The sequence below is a fragment of the Poeciliopsis prolifica genome, unplaced genomic scaffold (assembly GCF_027474105.1).
Source record: "Poeciliopsis prolifica strain line A6 unplaced genomic scaffold, Auburn_PproV2 SCAFFOLD010, whole genome shotgun sequence".
Lineage (NCBI taxonomy): Eukaryota > Metazoa > Chordata > Actinopteri > Cyprinodontiformes > Poeciliidae > Poeciliopsis > Poeciliopsis prolifica.
In genome coordinates this window covers 14,188,653-14,206,849 of record NW_026562385.1, presented here as the reverse complement: position 1 = coordinate 14,206,849, position 18,197 = coordinate 14,188,653, and the positions used below count along the sequence as shown (strand labels likewise).

At 41.2% G+C, this 18,197-nt stretch overlaps 2 protein-coding genes across 4 annotated transcripts; both read left to right on the top strand.

Annotated features, from left to right (window-relative positions):
• Positions 1 to 290: 290 nt before the first annotated feature.
• On the top strand, positions 291 to 17,921 carry LOC129363701 (homeobox protein Hox-B5a-like). 3 transcript variants are annotated; one of them, XM_055035955.1, is made up of 3 exons: positions 291 to 879; positions 15,416 to 15,672; positions 17,270 to 17,921. In XM_055035955.1, the coding sequence occupies exons 1-3, from the start codon at positions 695 to 697 to the stop codon at positions 17,515 to 17,517; spliced, it is 690 nt and encodes a 229-aa protein (XP_054891930.1). In that variant the 5' UTR covers positions 291 to 694; the 3' UTR covers positions 17,518 to 17,921. The 3 variants fall into 3 exon arrangements, with proteins under 3 accessions (XP_054891930.1, XP_054891929.1, XP_054891928.1); XM_055035954.1 differs by having other exon boundaries at positions 834 to 879; positions 15,416 to 16,054; XM_055035953.1 differs by lacking the exon at positions 291 to 879 and having other exon boundaries at positions 15,273 to 16,054.
• LOC129363702 (homeobox protein Hox-B6a-like) lies at positions 7,100 to 11,166 on the top strand. The gene is made up of 2 exons (XM_055035956.1): positions 7,100 to 9,201; positions 10,512 to 11,166. The coding sequence occupies exons 1-2, from the start codon at positions 8,661 to 8,663 to the stop codon at positions 10,790 to 10,792; spliced, it is 822 nt and encodes a 273-aa protein (XP_054891931.1). The 5' UTR covers positions 7,100 to 8,660; the 3' UTR covers positions 10,793 to 11,166.
• Positions 17,922 to 18,197: the final 276 nt, after the last annotated feature.

The window sequence follows — 18,197 nt, the reverse complement described above, 5'->3', positions numbered from 1 at the left end:
GCTGGTAGGAACACGTCTGGAGCTATTAAAAGAAAATCCGAAGAGCAAAATAGAAACGCCAGTTCATTTCCTTTGTTTGTCAGCTGTGAGCTCGTCTTTGAAGAGGCAGAGGAAGAAAATGGCCGCTGAGAGAATGAGTGAAAGACGAAAAGCAGCTCCCCTCCAGCAGGACTCCATGAAGAAATGCAATAAATTCCTTGTTGTTTTATGAAAATTTACAACTTTGTGATACAAGTTTATGAGTGGCCGTGCATGGGGATTGGACGGCGAGCTGGTCATGTGGACGCGCTTAACGTGAACATGAACTTTTTATGATTTCCCAAGTGGCTATAATGCTGCAGCGCTGCTCTCCGGCCCGAACAGCCGCCCTCTCCTCCCCTGCTTCGGCCGAACCTTGTAAGCAACCGAGCGAACCTCATCCAGCGGACAAATATATCTAAGCGCTCATATCGAACCGAACTGCTTATTCACAACAGTGATCGTGACTGCAGAGCAGAGAGGATCAGAGACTGACAACAATCCGCCTTCCTCCTCCTTCTCTTCTTCCTCCATGGCTCCGCTCTCCGGCGTCTCTGGACTGACGGTCTGAAGAGAGGACAGCAGAGTCCATCCCTGGAGACGCCAACCGGAGGCTGAATCGGTTTTTTTGTTTTTTTATTATTTGTTTGTTTCTTTGAATTTGACATTACTCCTGATGATTAGCAGTAGAATCGGGGCGATGATAGCAGATGACAGGAGTGTTTTCATGTCTCGACGTCCCCTCGGTGACATCAGAGGATCTGCGATCCCACCTCTCCTTCGCCCTCACCTCCGCTTCCTCACAGACCGGGTAAGATGCTGTCTCCTGTCCCTCCAGCCAGCCGCCTCGAAGGGTTGCAGGTGAGTTCCACTTATCGACGCAGAGGGAAGGCGCATTGTTCCCGCAGTTCTTAAAGAAACAACGTGACAATAAAAAGAAAACTGTGAGACTGAACTTTGTGGAAACCGTCCTAATCCCGGGTGATGGGTAAAAGTTCGGATGAGCCGCAAGTGAATCGCTTCCGTGTTGGATTAGGCTTTGTGGTTGTTTCCCCAGATGAAATTGTTTCTTCTAAATGATGGGATTAGGTGTGGAGAGGCCATATACTGATGGAAACGCAACGGTTTGGATTCCGGGCGTGTTCGTGAGAAACTAATGCTGGCTTTGATGTTAGAACAGGTGCTGCGGATTTGACACTTCAGAACTGTTAAATCAGACGACAGGAGATGGGTTAGACTGTTCATCTGCGTCTGTGTGTGTCAGAATGTGGCCGGACCTAATCGGGACTGTCTCTCTGCTTTAGCTTCTTTATCTGCACTTTGAAACTTTTTCACGGCAGGGAAAAGAAAATAACTTCCAGCTTCTTTCAGGCGTTGCGTTTCACATCCTGCGTGTGTCTGTGTGTCCGCGAGCGAGCGTATCTCTGTGTGTGTGTGTGTGTGTGTGTGTGTGTGTGTGGTGTGTGTGTGTGTGTGTGTGTGTGTGTGTGTGTGCGTGTGTGTGTGTGTGTGTGTGTGCGTGTGCGTGTGCGTGTGTGTGTGTGTGTGTGATTACAGGAATGCTGCTCTGTCCGTTCGAGCACTTTTATGACGGTTTCCCCACTCATTTCCTCCTGTGGGTGGCCGGTGTGTTTTCTGTAGCTTCTGTGGTCAGAATACCCCCATCATCCCGAGTCACCTTCCCTCCCTCATTCACGAACAAACCTGCTCCTCCGTCTCTCTGCTTTCCGCTATGCTGCCATCTCAGATCCCAACACCTTCTCCAAAGGAACAAATATTCATTTATTAAACCAGTCAAAACAACACGGTGTTTAGAAATGAGCTCAATCATATAACAGCAACGAAACAGAGCACATTTTCTAAATACAGGGTGAGCAAACTGAATTGTTTCTATTATTTATTCTAAACTTATTTTATAATGTTTCACAAATGGGAGGCACAATACATTCAGCATCATTAAGGTAAGCGGAAAGGTTTTCGTGTTTTGGTTTGGGAGAAATAATTTCCCTTCTTTCTAGAAAAGCATGAAAAACACAGTTACCTCTGTCCTTTTCAAATATGATGAATAAAAAGATGAGGCATCTTTAACATGATTACTCATGATGACAGAATACAGCTTTCTTTCTCTTTCCTCTTTTCTCTTTTTCTTCGTGCGTGTGGTGGGGAAAATGTTCTTTTTGCAATTTAGTCTTATAATTCCTTAATATACCTGCAGAATTTGTTTTACTGTCAAACAGAAGCGTGACGCTGTTGTAGACAGACAGACAGACAGACAGACAGACAGACAGACAGACAGACAACCAGTCTGCCTTGATAAGTGAAGCTGTTCTGACGAAAAGCTCTGGCGCCATCTAGCGTCTCATTGAAACTATCATATATAGTCACATACAGACTCTTTGTTCACACTGAGAGGTAAAATATCTGCCTTGCGAGAATATATTAGTTTGTGGTTTCCATGTCCTTTTTTTTACTGTTGATTGTTGTGTTTGACTTCAATGTTAACAAAACAGACTTGCTGGGCAGACAGACTGACTCTTACTCGTTTAAATAAATATGCTCCCACGTCTTACGATAAAGCATGTGTTGATTGCTTAGGTCCATTCGGTCGAAAAGAGAAATATACTGAGACTTTGGATATAGCAGCAGCGTGTTAATCGATTCAGCATTTTTGAATCCAGAGTAAGTTCTCAGAATCTGCTCTTTCCGTCAATACTGACAGAACAGTCCCACGTACAGTTTAATTGCACGTTAATGAACACGAATAAGAAAAATGTTCTACAAGGCGTTCACAGATGAGCGCGTGCGTCTGTGTGTCCTCACACACAGAGGAACACTTATATCTTTGTGGGGCCTGTTTCTGTCTACGATGTGGGGACAAGGGTTCCTTGGTCCCCGTCAGGGGAAATGATGTTTTGGGTTTGGAGTTAGGCTTAGGACTAAGGTGGAATGTGACTTTTGGGCAGGTTTGGGTATCTGATGATTTGGGTAAGAGGTAAGCTGTAGGAAATGAATGGAAATTAATATAAAGTCCTCACAAGACACGAAAACACGACTGTGTTTGTTTGTGTGCGTGAATGTGTGTGTGTGTGTGTGTGTGTGTGTGTGTGTGTGTGTGTGTGTGTGTGTGTGTGTGTGTGTGTGTGTGGTGTGTGTGTGTGTGTGTGTTGAAACTTCTTTTTATGTAGAATTCCAAATTTCAACCGATTATTATTATTATTATTATTATTATTATTATTATTATTATTATTATTATTATTATTATTATTATTATTATTATTATTATTATATGTTTTTAGATTTATTTGTTTGTTTTTTTAGATGAAACAAAAAAGCTTGCAGAGCAGCATTCATCCCAAGTTAACATTTAACCCTGGGTTCCTTGAGGCTGGAGGGCTGCTCCGGTTGCTGACTGTCTGGTGAAGTGATCCGGAGCAGGAGTTCACGGTGATGCAGATGAGGCGCTCAGCCGCTTGTCGCTGCCTGGAAACAATTTATACATTAAGACAAAAAAAGCGCAAGTAAGGCCGTTTCTGTGAGTTTGTCATTAACTCACGCAGGAGAGGTCAGTTAGAGGAGGCTCTAACACACACACACACCTGCACACACGCACACAACACACACCTCTTTAATGAAGTGTATTGATCCTTCGTTCAGCACTGTGGAATCTTGTTGTGTGTTGGCCACGATAAAAAAGAAGACAATCTTGGTATCTCTTCTTTATTTTCACAAAGGTTGGTTTCAGTTAGTTTTTTTCTCCTTTAATCTTAAGATTTAAGTAAACGAGTTAATTTCTTTTAAAAATGTATAAATAGACACATAATTGGACGGAACAATATGAGATATTGTGGAAGATATATTGTGGAAAACATCTCTAGAGGGAGAGAAGAGCTGCAGCTGATATGAAGCAATCTGTTCGGTGCATGCATTCCTCTGAACAGAACATTTATCCATCTGCTGCTTCCAGCGGCTCTGTTTTCACTTCGTCGCCATCTCTCGACTTTACAAGGAGTCATAAAGAGCAATAAAGCCATAAAATCTCCGATGTCTTGCGCGCGCACTAAACACACCCACGCACACACAAGGGAGAAAAGAAGAGCAATAAAGCCATAAAATAGAGGTCCGACTCTTTTAGCTTTAATTGTCACTGATCTCTGAAGTTTCTCACATTCCTGGGCTTCCTTCAGCGGCCCTCAGATGTTTACACTGAAGTTAACACAGACACACACGTCTGATTTACTGCGCAGAAATACAGCCAGCTTAACAAGTATATCCGTAGGAAAAGTTGAAACGTTTGGGCTTATTATCATCCTTGGAAGTCGTGGGAGTCCAGAGCAGACTGTCTCTAAATGTAGATCCACAAAGAGCAGCAGCTTCACGTTAGAGGCTAAATATTGACGGCTTCCCACACTGACAGCCTCCGAAGCGTTCACATGTGCGTAAACTCCCTGAATACTTTGATACATTTCAGAAAGTGCAAGCATGACAGCGTTACATGTTATGCGGAAATTCCACGCATATACAACAAACCCGCAAGCGTCTGGTACATCGAAAAGACTGTAAACACTTAAGCGTTTTTATTCTCATAATGTTGCAAACGTTCCAGTCTAAACCAAGGAAAGAAACAGCAACATGTTACTGCTGAACGTTTCTCAGGATGCATTTTAAGAGGATGTACGCAAGTAAATCGTCTGAGCCCCATCCACACCAAAACAACAACAACAACAACAACAACAACAACAACAACAACAACAACAATAATAATAATAATAATAATAATAATAATAATAATAATAATAATAATAATAATAATAATAAATACAGCTTGTTAACGTAAGATAATAGCAGTGATAAGCAAAATCTGAAAGCCATAATATTTTCATTTATTGTAGAGAAAAACCTGCTGGGCCACCAGTTAAACGGCTCTGCGTCGATCTGAAGGACCACGCTGTCTGTCTGACATGAACACGGCAGCACAATCAAAGTATTTCTAAACACTGGTACTGTATGTTCCCCGACCGCTGGCGCTGCTGGAAACACGCGCTGTGTTGGTGCCAAAAGCTCCACGCTGCTTGCAGAGCTCTCCATTTCTCTGCCTTTTGGTTCTTTTTGCCTCCTGACTGTCCGACACACCTGCAACGACACGCAATAGTTTGAGCTGAAACACGTGTCTCTTCAGCACTAACTGCTGTCGGAAGCCGCACTGATTGTAACGATTTTAAATGAAAGAATCGTGTTTTGAAATCCATTTTAATGAGGTTATTGTTTAACCTGTGACTGTCTGAACATCAGCAGCCACAACAAACCAAAAATTATTCATTGATTGATTTCTTATAAAAAGCACTTTTGTGCTTTTCACGCTATCTGCATAACTGGGTCAAAAACTTAATTAATTTATAAAATTTGTTTATAAACAAATGTTGTACATTATTGTTTTTGAAATAAACCTAATGCAAGGTAGGCTCGTTTAGATTATACATTTCAGCAACAGGCAGTTAAATGTGCTTTACAGGTTAAAAACATAAAACAACACTTAAGCAACAAATATAACATTTTCTCAAATGTCATAAAAATAATCAAAAATCCTCAACATACAATACTGGAATGAAGACCAGAATTAATGAATGCTCCAGTCATTATTAATAAGAGTCAACTATACCTGGATTTTAACGTTGATTTAAATGAACTCAGTGTTTTATTATCATTATTATTACGTGCTTGTGCAGTTTATTACAGATTAGTGACGTATGATGTCCGACCTGTTAGGATTTTTTATTTGTTTTGTTTTGCAGTAACTTGGGTTAATTTTTGCAGCCTCTTTGTAACACGAGAAAATCCACGCAAGCAGCATCTGCAAAGTTGCCCGTGGAGTTGAAAAAGTAATGATTTTGACCCATTCGATTTTTATTTTCGCCATGTTTGGAAAAGACTGACAAGAAGAGATAAAGAATTAGTCATTTCTAAATCAATTCAAATTCATTATTTCTTGGATATATTTCTTTTCCAACAAATGAGTCATCCATCATCTCTTCACTTTTAATGATGACTCATTTGTTGGAATAAATATGACCTGTTGGCCTGTTTTGACTCTGCATGTCCGATGATTTATTTCACGTCATTCCACATGTTAACTTTTTAAAATTTACGTCACTGCTTGTTGTCGTCATCATCTTAAATTCTAAATTAGATGTCGGAATATGGGACTATGTGGTACCTGTTCGGGGTTTTAAAATGACCCACCCGACCGCTTGATATGCCAAAACCACTAATGCAAAAGGATTATAGCTAATACAATAAGAGTGTTACCGTCCTGAGTCTGTCCCCGGGCTGCAGGCCATCCCTGTCCTTTTCCAAGAGTCGCTGCTTATCAATGATTAGACCCCAGTCAGCTCCAAAACAATTTGGCTGTTTCCCGTTCCCACAAAGCGGGGAGGAAACAGAGCGTCCTGCCGGGGAGAGAGGGAGTACGGCCGAGAAAGAGGCCAGGAGAGGGGAGGTGGAGGTCAAAAAGCAAAAAGTAAGTTAAAAAGAAAGGTTGCAAATTTCAAATTCAGGTGGTCCAGCAAGAAACGCGAAAATTAGGCTGAAGTTATTGAGCTTCCCAGACATCTCTGAATGGCGACTTTAATAAGAACTTGGCTTCTTGGGAATGCACTGGGTGGGAGAGTAAAGTAAAAGCAAAAATAGAGTCTTTGTGTCGATTTATCAGTCGGACTGTCTGTAGTTTGGCCATGGGGACAAGCCGCAGCCTGTGGGGGAAACAAAGAGACACACAGAGAAGAAGACTTATTTATGGTTGCGGTTATTTTACAACCTCATTGACACATTCAGCTTGAAAGTTTCTTTCTACTTTTTCTTCTGTCCTTTTTTCTTTCTTTCTTTTTTTTCCTCCTTTCTTTCGTATTTATTTATTTTAACAAAGAAGAAAATGATCGGTGTCTGCAGTGTGGTGTATGTACTGAGTGTGTGTGGTGACTCGGTGGTGTTAATGTGCAGTGTATATAATTCTTTTGCTGTTGTTTAAGTTTTAATTTTTCTATGCTGAGTTCGGACAAAACAAATGTGAGGCACGATGAAGCCTAAAAGATGGCAATCTGATCTTTAGCTGAATGCACCTGAAAACATAAAAAACAATAATTATCACTGTTAAAATAATGATTATTTGTCAAACCTCAAAATCAACAGTAGATAAATAGAATGCAGAATGTTCCTCTTCTGTATTCACATTTTCATTTATACGTTAGATGACTTGAATCCAGTCATTTGTACTTTTCTCTTGTCAGATTCTAGTTTACACTTTGGGCTAAATTGCTTTGCCATTTTAAAGAGTGCTGGTGCAATCAGTGTCGTTGAAAGGAATAAAAAATTTATTTTTCTGTTTCTTTTCTTCTTCTCCTCTTACCGTTCAGACTAATCAGCGTCACAGCTCAGGGACATAATCATTCACAGCACACATAGATCACATATAACCGATTCTAAAAACTGAAGCGGAACTTTTTGAATCAATGTCGCCTTCAGACAGCAGAACTTGGAATAGGCAGCGGGACATTCAGTTCTAGATAATTGCCATTAGATCGGCATTTGTTCTGATAAAGGAAAAAAAAAGCTTGTGGAAGAGGACACACTCGTAGAGCAGCGGGGTGTAAATCAACCCTCAGTCAAAACCACCAATTACAAACATTCAAACGTGTACACGACAGGAAGGGAGAAGAGCCTCCATTCTAAGCTGACTTAGATCCCTACAAACATACAGGATGATATGCGAGTCGTGTGCGGTCCAGCATGTTGTATTCATACAACAAATGCATTCTGAAGCGATGTATTGGCTGTTATCCACAAAGTGTAAAGGATATGTGCTCAATTTCCTCTGGCGGTGAAGCTTCAGCCCAAACGTGCACACGCACGGTTGTACCGGCAGGCGCTGGCTGCGGGTTTTATGAGTCCAACATCAGATGAAGGACGACACACAAGAGGAGACACAATCAATTTAACGCGCGGACAATTCCGCTGTGATTGCGCAATCTCACCGGGAGCTGCAGGAAGATTAGAAAGAGAAATGAAATGACAATTAGAAAGGGAGATCGGGAGTGGGAGATTGAAGTAGGGAAATAAGAAAAAAGGGGTGGGGGGAGGGGGGTCGCGGGAGTTCCCAGACCCCCTCCTCTTCCTCCTTCTCTTCTCTCCCAAACGAAAGGAAAAATGAGGTGAACTAATGCCATGCAGAGGAGCTTCCCATTGGTCAGTGTTTGGTCAGCTGGTCTCTGCTCCCCCTATGCTCCTCACCCAATTCCTGTGACATACACACACATAGACTCTTTCTTGCTACCGAGTCCCCCACCACACACTACCAAAGCACTGGCACCCAGCCACCCCAGCTTCACCCTCCTCACCCCTCCTCCCAATCTGCGATAAACTCGGCGATAGCAGCAGCAGCCCGTCGGACTGTGGGCTATAAAACACAACAAATCATAAAGTGCAGGCAGGGAAGGCAGAGGAAGGAGGACGGGAGGAAGAACCGTTAGTCTCGGTCTACTCCTCCTTCTTCTTCTTCGTCGCGTTATAATTGTTGTTGTGTTTGTTACGTGCCCTCCTGTGCTCCACTTTTCTCTTCTTTTCCTCCTTCTTCTCCTTTCCCACTTTTACCAATGAGTTCATATTTTGTAAACTCCTCTTTTCCGGTGATACCGGGAACGGGTGGAGGCGGCCAGACGGCGTCGGCAGAACCATTCCTCGGTCAGATCTCACTTTACTCATCGGGATATGCAGACCATCCGCTCAGACACTACCCAGGGGCAGCGGCTGTCACTGCTGCCGCGGCCGTGGCTTACAGCGCCCACCAGGAGAAATCTTATCCAGCCTCTGCCTACTACCAGCAGGCTGCGAACGGAGCGTACAATGGGCACCGAGTGACGGGGGTGGCAGTTGGGGGCTCGACCGGACCTGGTGCATGCGACTACGCCACAGCAGCTGCGGCGGCTGCCGCGGCGGCCACGAACTTCTACCGAGACAAGGATCATCCCTGCAGTCTGGATGAACACCAACTTGCTCTGAGCCAAGACGGCATGCATCGCAAAATGGAGTGCGCTGGGCTCGGAGCAAAGGGGTTATTTGGAGAATCCATGGATGACAAGCAAACCGCACCAACTCCAATTTATCCGTGGATGCAGCGGATGAACGCATGCAACGGTGAGTGTTCTCTTCTTCCCTGCTAAACTGACGTTTTGTTTCCGCTGTCAGCCAGCCTTGCTCCGTCCTCTTCCTCCTCCTCTTACTGCAGCTGCTTTATAAAGCTCGTCTGTTGGCTTACCAGTCAGTCAAGGCATTGATGTTTTATTGTCCATCATAAAACTGGTTTGTTTGGCTCAACGTCGCAGTTACTTTGTGACCTATTGACTGACGCAGCTACCTGGCAGGGACAGCTAAGTTAAAGCTGTTAAAGCTCAGTCTGGCATGCATCGTTTTCAACGAAGGACAGGAAGAGCAACAATATTGTTATTTGTTCATCTTGTTTCCTTCTTCCTGAAGGGTACTACTTATCATATTTTAATGTGTAAATTGAGAAATATTTATTTTTTGTCAAAAACACAATTCTTTAAAAGAAAAGTTTTTCATCCGGTTGATTGAAACAATTCCTGTTTTTGATTAAAACAAAAATGTCATTTAATTTTCTGAAGTTCAATCGTGCAGTTTTGTACTAAATATAATGAATCCCTGCGCGTCGTGGACTGATTATTCAAAACAGGTGCGACGATCTTCTCACTGCATGGGAAAATACAGGACTGGACAGCAGGTCGGGGTGGGTTTTTTTTATGTCAGTTTTGCTTTTCAGTGTTGCAGGAAGTTCATCAAAGCAAGATTCACCCTTGTGCTAATTCTATCTTGCTATCTACAGATTTATGTTAGTAAGAAGGGAAATGGAATATTGGGTGTTGATTAAGGAAAAGTCACTGGTCCATAGCTGCTGTCCTTTCAAGAGATTCTTAACTGAGAAAGACGTGGGAAAAACAGCAAGTACATGAAAAACTGTAAGAAGAGGAAATCTGGAGGTCATTATTAGTCTACTGTGAAGTTAGATCTAAAAAGAGATCCACAAAAAGAAAGAAGAAAGAAACAGGTTATCTGTGAATTAAATTCTATTTTACATGTTTCTGTTACTACAGTGATTTTCCACATTTATATATTCTGATATATTCAGAATCAAAATGTTGATCCCTGTTTAGGGAGATTTAGAATATTGTGGCCTGAACATTTCTCAGTGTTATTCTTAATAAGAATAACTATATTTACTGATGCCTTCTGCTCTTATAAATATTATTATCATGAACAGAAGAAACGTTGAACTGATCCTTAAATGATGAAAAAAAAAAAACAGAAAGGTTTATGTTTAACCGAAATCAAGTATTCTTGTCAGCGAAATGCGCCACGTGTTTAATCTTTGGTTTAAATATTAAAGAAATCTAACTCCTCTCGTTACCTTGTCTCTTTTTATCTGCTAGGCACCTTCGGCAGCCCCGGAAGACGCGGCCGGCAGACATACACTCGATACCAAACCCTGGAGCTGGAGAAGGAATTTCACTTCAACCGGTACCTCACGCGGCGGCGGCGCATCGAGATTGCGCACGCGCTCTGCCTCACGGAGCGACAAATTAAGATCTGGTTCCAGAACCGGAGAATGAAGTGGAAGAAGGAGAACAAGCTCATTAACTCGTCTTCTTCCTCCTCTTCCTCCTCTTTCACTCTAAATGGTACAGATGAAGAGGAGAAACGGACGGAGTGAAAGAAAAGAAAATGACCTGGGACATTAAAAGCAAGAGAAGGATGGAAGAAAATTCATGTTCCAGTGTGTTTGTTAGGTGTGGACATTTTGTGAGCCCACCGCTCCGTTCGGTTCCGTCTGACACTAGGCCGTGTGGATCACAAAAAGGAACGAGATGCTTTACATTCTCTAAAAAGAGTCTCTAAGTGCTGTCTCATTGAAAACAACGTTTTGACCCACTTTTGATTCGGAGCTGCTTCGTCTTCTATACTTTAAAAACAGAAAAAAAATAACTCTGGTAAATCCTACATATTTACTAAATGCTGAAACTTTAGGAGGCTCGGCAGAGCGGCGGCCATGGAAAGTAAATAAAGCAATAAAGAAATAGAAATGACGAACCAACACACACACACGTGTATATATATGTGTATATATATATATATATATATATATATATATATATATATATATATATATATATATATATATATATATTATATATATATATATATATATATATATATATATATATATATATATATATATATGTTTATAGTTTTTTTCTCTCTGCATATCGGGTTGTTTTCCATGTAAATTCAGGATAACAATGAAGCTTCAGGTAATATTGTGGCTCGTGGCTCAGATCGTTTGATGCCGGCGGTGCTGATAAACGGTGGGTTATGGGGCGGATGGTGTCTCAAAAAAAAAAAAAAATCGTGATCTGCAGCATTCCAAAAGCTACCTAAGTTATATCGTTTATGTTTGTTTGTTTGTTTAATTTTGTTTTGTTTTTATCTGCCCGGCACGTGCTTTGAAGGAAACACTTTCCGGTCTGGTCCTTTTTTCTGTTGGCTGTAATGTCGTTCAGTTCAAGCTGGGATTGTGTTCCACACGTAGTAAAAGCACGGGAAGGCAAAGGAGTGGATGTATGTCATATGGTGTACATATTGTAGCTAAAGTATACAGATTTAGTTGAGGACATGCTCTTTTCGTATTGTGCCAATTATTCAACTTAAAAGGTCTTAACGGTTGTTTTCAGCTATTATTACTTTTCCACTTGGTTGTACAAAAAGTGCGCGGAGGTGTTGACCTACTGATTTTTTTCTCCAAACTACCTAAACACCTTCAGGGAATGGTAAATTTGATTAAATTTGTTGCTTTCTGTTCGTGTTTTTGTCAAGTAAGTATACTACCTATGAGAAATGTACAATAAACTTTAAAGAAGTGTATGCAATGTTTTATTTATTTATTTATTTATTCCCGTTTTTTTCTTCCTTTTTTGAGTATAGGGATGCATGTTGTCAGATTTATTAACCAACTCTGACAAAGTACTTCCATACTGTAAGGTTGAAAACAGGTTTATTTCAAGATTAATGCTTTTTGTCCGTTCACGTCGGAGACTAATAAACCTTTTAGCCTTTTTCATGTAGGCTAAAAACATGCAACACATTTAAGGCGCGGGGTCAACGCTGGGAGTGGTGGTTCTATTGCCGGGGCTGGAAGTCCGAGGCTGTGCTGTGCAGGGCCAGTTAGGTGGGATGCTCTGCAGGGGAAGTGACGGCGGAGTGAACTAATTAATGAGCAGATCCCGGCAGAGAAAGCTGACCTGTCCTCAAGCAGGCCAGCCAGACACATTGCACATATACACACACACTGCACCCAAACAAAGTGGACAATGTCCTGGTGACCTTTTGAACTGTGCTTGTCCCCAGAGTGACCGGAGAACTGACCTCCATTTGAGTTTCGCTGATGCAGCACATGGTCAAAAATAGTTTCTGTCTTCATCTTCTGGCTGTGAATCTAAACAGGATCACACCGACAATCAGCATGCATTCAGTTCCCAATTCCACTTTTTATCTTCTTTGACATAAAACTTTTGTCATAGAATTTTATTAAAACAGTAGGATTATGGACATTTTTTTATACATGGCTGAAAACAAATTAGTTAAAAAGTGTTTCACCTACTGGATTAACATGTTTTAAGACACAAAAATGTATTTGTTATGGTTCAGTTTTTTATGACTATATATTTTTTTAACAAATATCATCATGTTTACTACGAAACATAGCAATAGCAATATCAAATAATAAATATCACAGTTAAATAAAAGGTGTTTCACTGTCGGCGAGAAGAATGTCAAAATGAATAGTCACAGGTAGCAGCTGTGCCCCCCACACACTACCCCCTTCATCCCCCCCATTAGGATGAGAAGTGGGATTCATTGCTGTTTAAATTCAACAAGCCTTTTTACTCTTACTCATGCCATCTCTGACTTTGAAAGTGAATCATCTTAAGAGTTGCTCAAAAACAATAAGACAGTGAAAGACGGTGTAGAGCAGAAACAGTTCTGCTCTGAGTCAAAATAAGACATGCAAAGTACATCACCAGCTAAATTTCTCCCTTGCTAAATAAAAAAAGAGTTTTTAGGAGTAAGCTTGTATTACAAAATGTTCATTAAGATTCAAAATTACAGTTCCAACTAAAAAAATTCTAAAAGGAACAGTGTCTTAACATATGAGAAAGTTGCAGATGAGGAGTTTGTCTTCAAAGAATGTGCCTGACATATGTTGGTCTATGCATGAAAATTTAGTAGAGGTATTGGATGATCTTCACAACTTGAGAAAGCTTAAGAAATTAAAAATTGTGCTAAATATGTTTTAAGTTGTTTTTTAAATGCATGACCTGAACTTTGAATTCCTTCACTCTGTTGTCCAGAAAAAAATATAGATCAACTAAAATAATTGATGCATTATTATTCTTATTCTAATTCTTATTCTTATTCTTATTCTTAAGCTTAAGCTTAATAATTATTATTCATCCATACCTACATGATAACAGTGTCTCAAAGCAGCTGGGTTTTTGGAGCGCGACTTATAACTGCCTATAATACAGGATGAATTTTTGATTTCCATTAAAAAAAAGTGGGATCCCTGATCTACTCCCTGCTTTAACCAGTGTGTCAGAGTTGCAAGAAAGCATGAACACTCTGCATGCTGAGGCCAACTTAGACGCACACAGGCACTGTGGCCTGTAATACATCCTAACGCAGGAATCAACAAATCATAAATCAGTAGATTTCTACCCAGTGTGGCTGGCAGAGATCAGGTTTAACATTCCACGACTGCAGCTGAGGAGAAAGGAGAGGAACAGCTTAGAAAGGATGGCGCTATGTATATAGTGCTGGAAAGAAGGAGAAAAAAAAGATGACTAAAAAATATATTTTATAAAGTTGCGTGAAATATAGCTAAAGTAAATATGTTTTCCTGTACAAGTCATGGAAGAGATTGGTTTATTGCTTATGCACGACCTTATTCTCCGGTTCGCTAAAACAATTTAGTTTTATTGTTTTTTGTTGTTGTTATTTTGTTTTTTTTACTAAAATACTTCATGAAAAAGTTTTGAATACTGTGTGCCGCTGACCTACAGATGAGGAGAAGGTTGCAATAATTCATAAAAAGGGAACAAAAAGGAACGTTCTGCATAAATCACCAGCTGACTGACACGTTTATGTTACTTCGATCGTTTTCTAAATATTATGTTATTATTATTATTATTATTATTATTATTATTATTATTATTATTATTATTATTATAAAGCTACAGTTCTAGTCGTTTGAAATTGTATTTTGATGACGTAATATTTTCATGATTATTCCGGGTTTTATTATTATTATTATTATTATTATTATTATTATTATTATTATTATTATTATTATTATTATTATCAATATAATAATAATAATAATAATAATAATAATAATAATAATAATTATTATTATTATTATTATTAATAATAATAATAATAATAATAATAATAATAATAATAATAATAATAATAATAATAATAATACAGAGGGAAGTAGACTGTGGTCTTTGTCCGTATGTTGAGTATTTTTCCTTCGTCTTGCCTATACTTTGCTCCCTCTCTAACAGTCAGTTAACAGGTCATGCTGGTATAACTGGATCGGTTCGATGGTGTCAGTGGGAAGATGAGGGCACGTGTGGAATGAATTTGTAGTTTTACAATGGCCCAATATGACTCGTTTGAAAGTATCATTCGTTTTTCACTCTGCCCTTCTCCTAGTCCTCCCAATAAGTGCAATAAATTATATTTGCAGTAGGTGGCGCTCTTAATTCACCCCAGCACCTCTTTTAGCCGAAAAAAGGGATGCGCAAAGAGGGAGAAGAGGAGCGGCAGCTTTCCCCCGCCCAAGCCTTCATCATTAGAAACCTCAGAGCATGAATTACCTCTGCAAAGTCATCTGCGAGAATTTACGACTGGTCTGCAAAATCACGTGACCACACCCCCTCCTGGTCTGTTTCTTTCCCTGTCTCCTCCCTCACCTCACCCTTCACCTCCCCCACGACACACACATACATACACACACACGCATACACACATTTAGATCCAAGAAGCACACACAATCGCCACCCCACCCCCATATTTGGACGGCGCATAGCTAAAAACGAAGTACAGTGCAACGCCATAATTCACTAATACATCATAAATCGTTGAAAGTACCCGCGTTATAACGACCTAGAGAAATCTAACAAATCAAGCCCCCTCCTCCCGACTACTCAGTTGTTAGCCTGTACTCTGTAAAACAACTAAATGAGTTCTTACTTTGTAAACTCGTTCTCAGGGCGCTACCCGAATGGCCCCGACTATCAGCTGCTAAATTATGGAGCCAGCAACGGCGCAATGAACAGCGGGACGTACAGGGACTCCTCCTCTGCCACAATGCACCATGCGACTGGCTCTTATGGCTACAGCTACAATGGCATGGATCTGACCGTAACCAGCCGAGGAGGGGGGGGCAGCAGAGCCGCAAACACCGGAGGACACTTCGGTGGAGGCTCGGCGGTCGAGGATTCCAGAGGCTTCTGCTTCAGACAGCCGGTCAGTTGCTCGCTTGCTTCCCCGGGAAATTCTCTCTTGGCAGGCGGTCGTGAGAACAGCAAACTGGGCACACAGAGCTCGTCTCCCCCCTCAGAGCAACCAGGAAGTAGCAACCTCAGCTCTCCAAACCTGTGTTCATCCACGATGGCCGGCGGCGCGGCGCGGCGTTTCACAGAGATTGAAGACGCTTCACCAGACAGCGAGGACCTACTCCTTCCTCGGGAAGCCAGTCATGGGAGTAATCCACGGCCCAAAACCGGCCACTCGCAAGTTGTTGAGAAACAGGAAGGGAGCCCGGCGGGATCAGCTGCTGGCAGTCTGGGCAGCGACGCGCAGACACCCCAGATTTTCCCTTGGATGAGAAAACTGCACATTAGCCATGGTACATTCTGACTCTTGGCTTTACAGTTTATATTTTTATTTGTATGTTAGAAGTTGACACTGAAAGGTTTTTGAGAGCATGTAATAGATGTAAAGTTAGATTCCAGCTCGTGGAGCTTATTCAGGGGGTCACTGTTTCTTCCATCTACACAAAATATTTAGCAACAGAAAGCTTTCATATAATTTGAGTACAATGAAAATGATAAAATATTAGACGAACAGCAACATTTTTTCCTTTTCCTTTTGCCTGTAGGTATCTTGGGCCTACGCTGCGCAAAAAAAAAAAAAAATAAATAAAAAAATAAAAAAAACATCAGTTATAAAATTACAAAACGAGCCAAGGTTATTACTGTTTTCATTTTTGCATGATTTCATTTTCCCGCTAACTGAACTCTAATTGAAAATTGCAGTCCAACTAAAGAGGACAGGTTGCTTTATCAGACGCAATATTCTCGCATGATGACCCAACTCCCTTTTATCATTGCACCTCGGAAGCTTTGCTTGGATTATTGTCCCGTCTGTCTCTTCGTTTTTTTTTTTTTTTTAAGTCTCACAGAAACGTCATAAATCTGTCAAAGGTAAGGCGAGTTGGACTGCAAAGCCCAACATGCCGGGTAGTACACACAGGACCGGGTGCGAAAAGCGGCAAGGAAACAAAGAATGAGAATATTGTCCAGGCTTTAAAGGTGGCCTGCCCTTTTAAAAAGTCGGCCTTTATTAGATGTGGAAACTTTATTAAAGAGGTGAGCCAATAAAACCTTTTAGGGATCTGGGGGGAGTTGAATGGAGGGAGTGTGAGGTGAGGGAAATCTTTAAAAATGTAGACAGATGTAAAAAAAAAAAAAAAAAGTATTGAAGAAATAATTCAAATGTAATAAATAGAGTTCATATAATGGGAAGAAGATTTTCCGGCTCTTAGTGCGCTGCTTTTAACAACACTTTTGCCTGCTGAGCTTTTCCTGTTTATTCCGCCTATGCACAGTGACGCAAACACCTGTAGCTACAATGGCAGATGCAGTTAAACAGAAATTTCGTGATTTGGGGCCACACCTCGTATTTACAAAGCTGCTGTAAAACCAGAGGGAACCTGGACAATGTGCATCCAAGAGGCTCTAAATGTTGCCTGTTTCCCCTAACATTGACGATGCTCGTTTTCTTTTTGTCACACATGGGGCCCTCTGTCCTAACAGCGTTGTGTTCCTTCCAAACCCCTCAGATATGACGGGCCCGGACGGGAAACGGGCGCGGACAGCGTACACCCGCTATCAGACTCTGGAACTGGAGAAGGAATTCCACTTCAACCGGTACCTCACGCGGCGGCGGCGCATCGAGATTGCTCACGCGCTTTGCCTCACGGAGCGACAGATCAAGATCTGGTTTCAGAACCGGAGGATGAAGTGGAAGAAGGATAACAAGCTGAAAAGCATGACTTTGGCCACGGCTGGCAGCGCCTTCCAACCGTAGGAGTAAAATCCCTTTCAAAGAAGCTGGTCGGTCAGCTTGATGACTTGTTATCTAAGACTGGAGGGAGGGAGGCAAACAGGATAAAAAGCGCAAAGAAATAATAAAAACCAAAAAGAACGTCAACATAGAAACTAAAATGGAAGGCCTGCGGGACTGGAGTAAAACCAGGGCAATGAAGAAAATAGTCTAGGATAAAGAGAGACGTCAACTTTTGATTTATAAAACAATGTATGTTCTCAGATTAGAAGCTGTATGCAGTACAGCAGCGCACTTTTCATTCGATTCTATAGCGGTGATTCAGGGCTACAGAGGAATAATGACTGGTACTCTTATGAACTGACAGCCAACACACAAACACTACTACACACACACACACACACACACACACACACACACACACACACACACACCACACACCACACACACACACACACACACACACACACACACACACACACACATACACACACAAATTCTATATATGTGTGTATAGAAGTGGTACACACACATATGTAGTAGCGTGTGCCCGTCTGTGTCGATATATAAAATATCGATTGACCGACTTCAGGTCTTCTTTCCAGCCGTACTATCCGGCTACGGTGTGTCTGATGTGTGTATAATATTATTTCACTTGTCCAGTGGATTATGTTTCTATTGCAACCTCAACTCTTGAACAGGTC

Coding starts and splice junctions, on each gene's coding strand:
- LOC129363701 (XM_055035953.1), top strand. CDS start 15,385: ATGAGTTCTTACTTTGTAAACTCGTTCTCAGGGCGCTACCCGAATGGC. Junction 16,055..17,269: donor AAAACTGCACATTAGCCATG/GTACATTCTGAC, acceptor CAAACCCCTCAG/ATATGACGGGCCCGGACGGG.
- LOC129363702 (XM_055035956.1), top strand. CDS start 8,661: ATGAGTTCATATTTTGTAAACTCCTCTTTTCCGGTGATACCGGGAACG. Junction 9,202..10,511: donor GCGGATGAACGCATGCAACG/GTGAGTGTTCTC, acceptor TTTATCTGCTAG/GCACCTTCGGCAGCCCCGGA.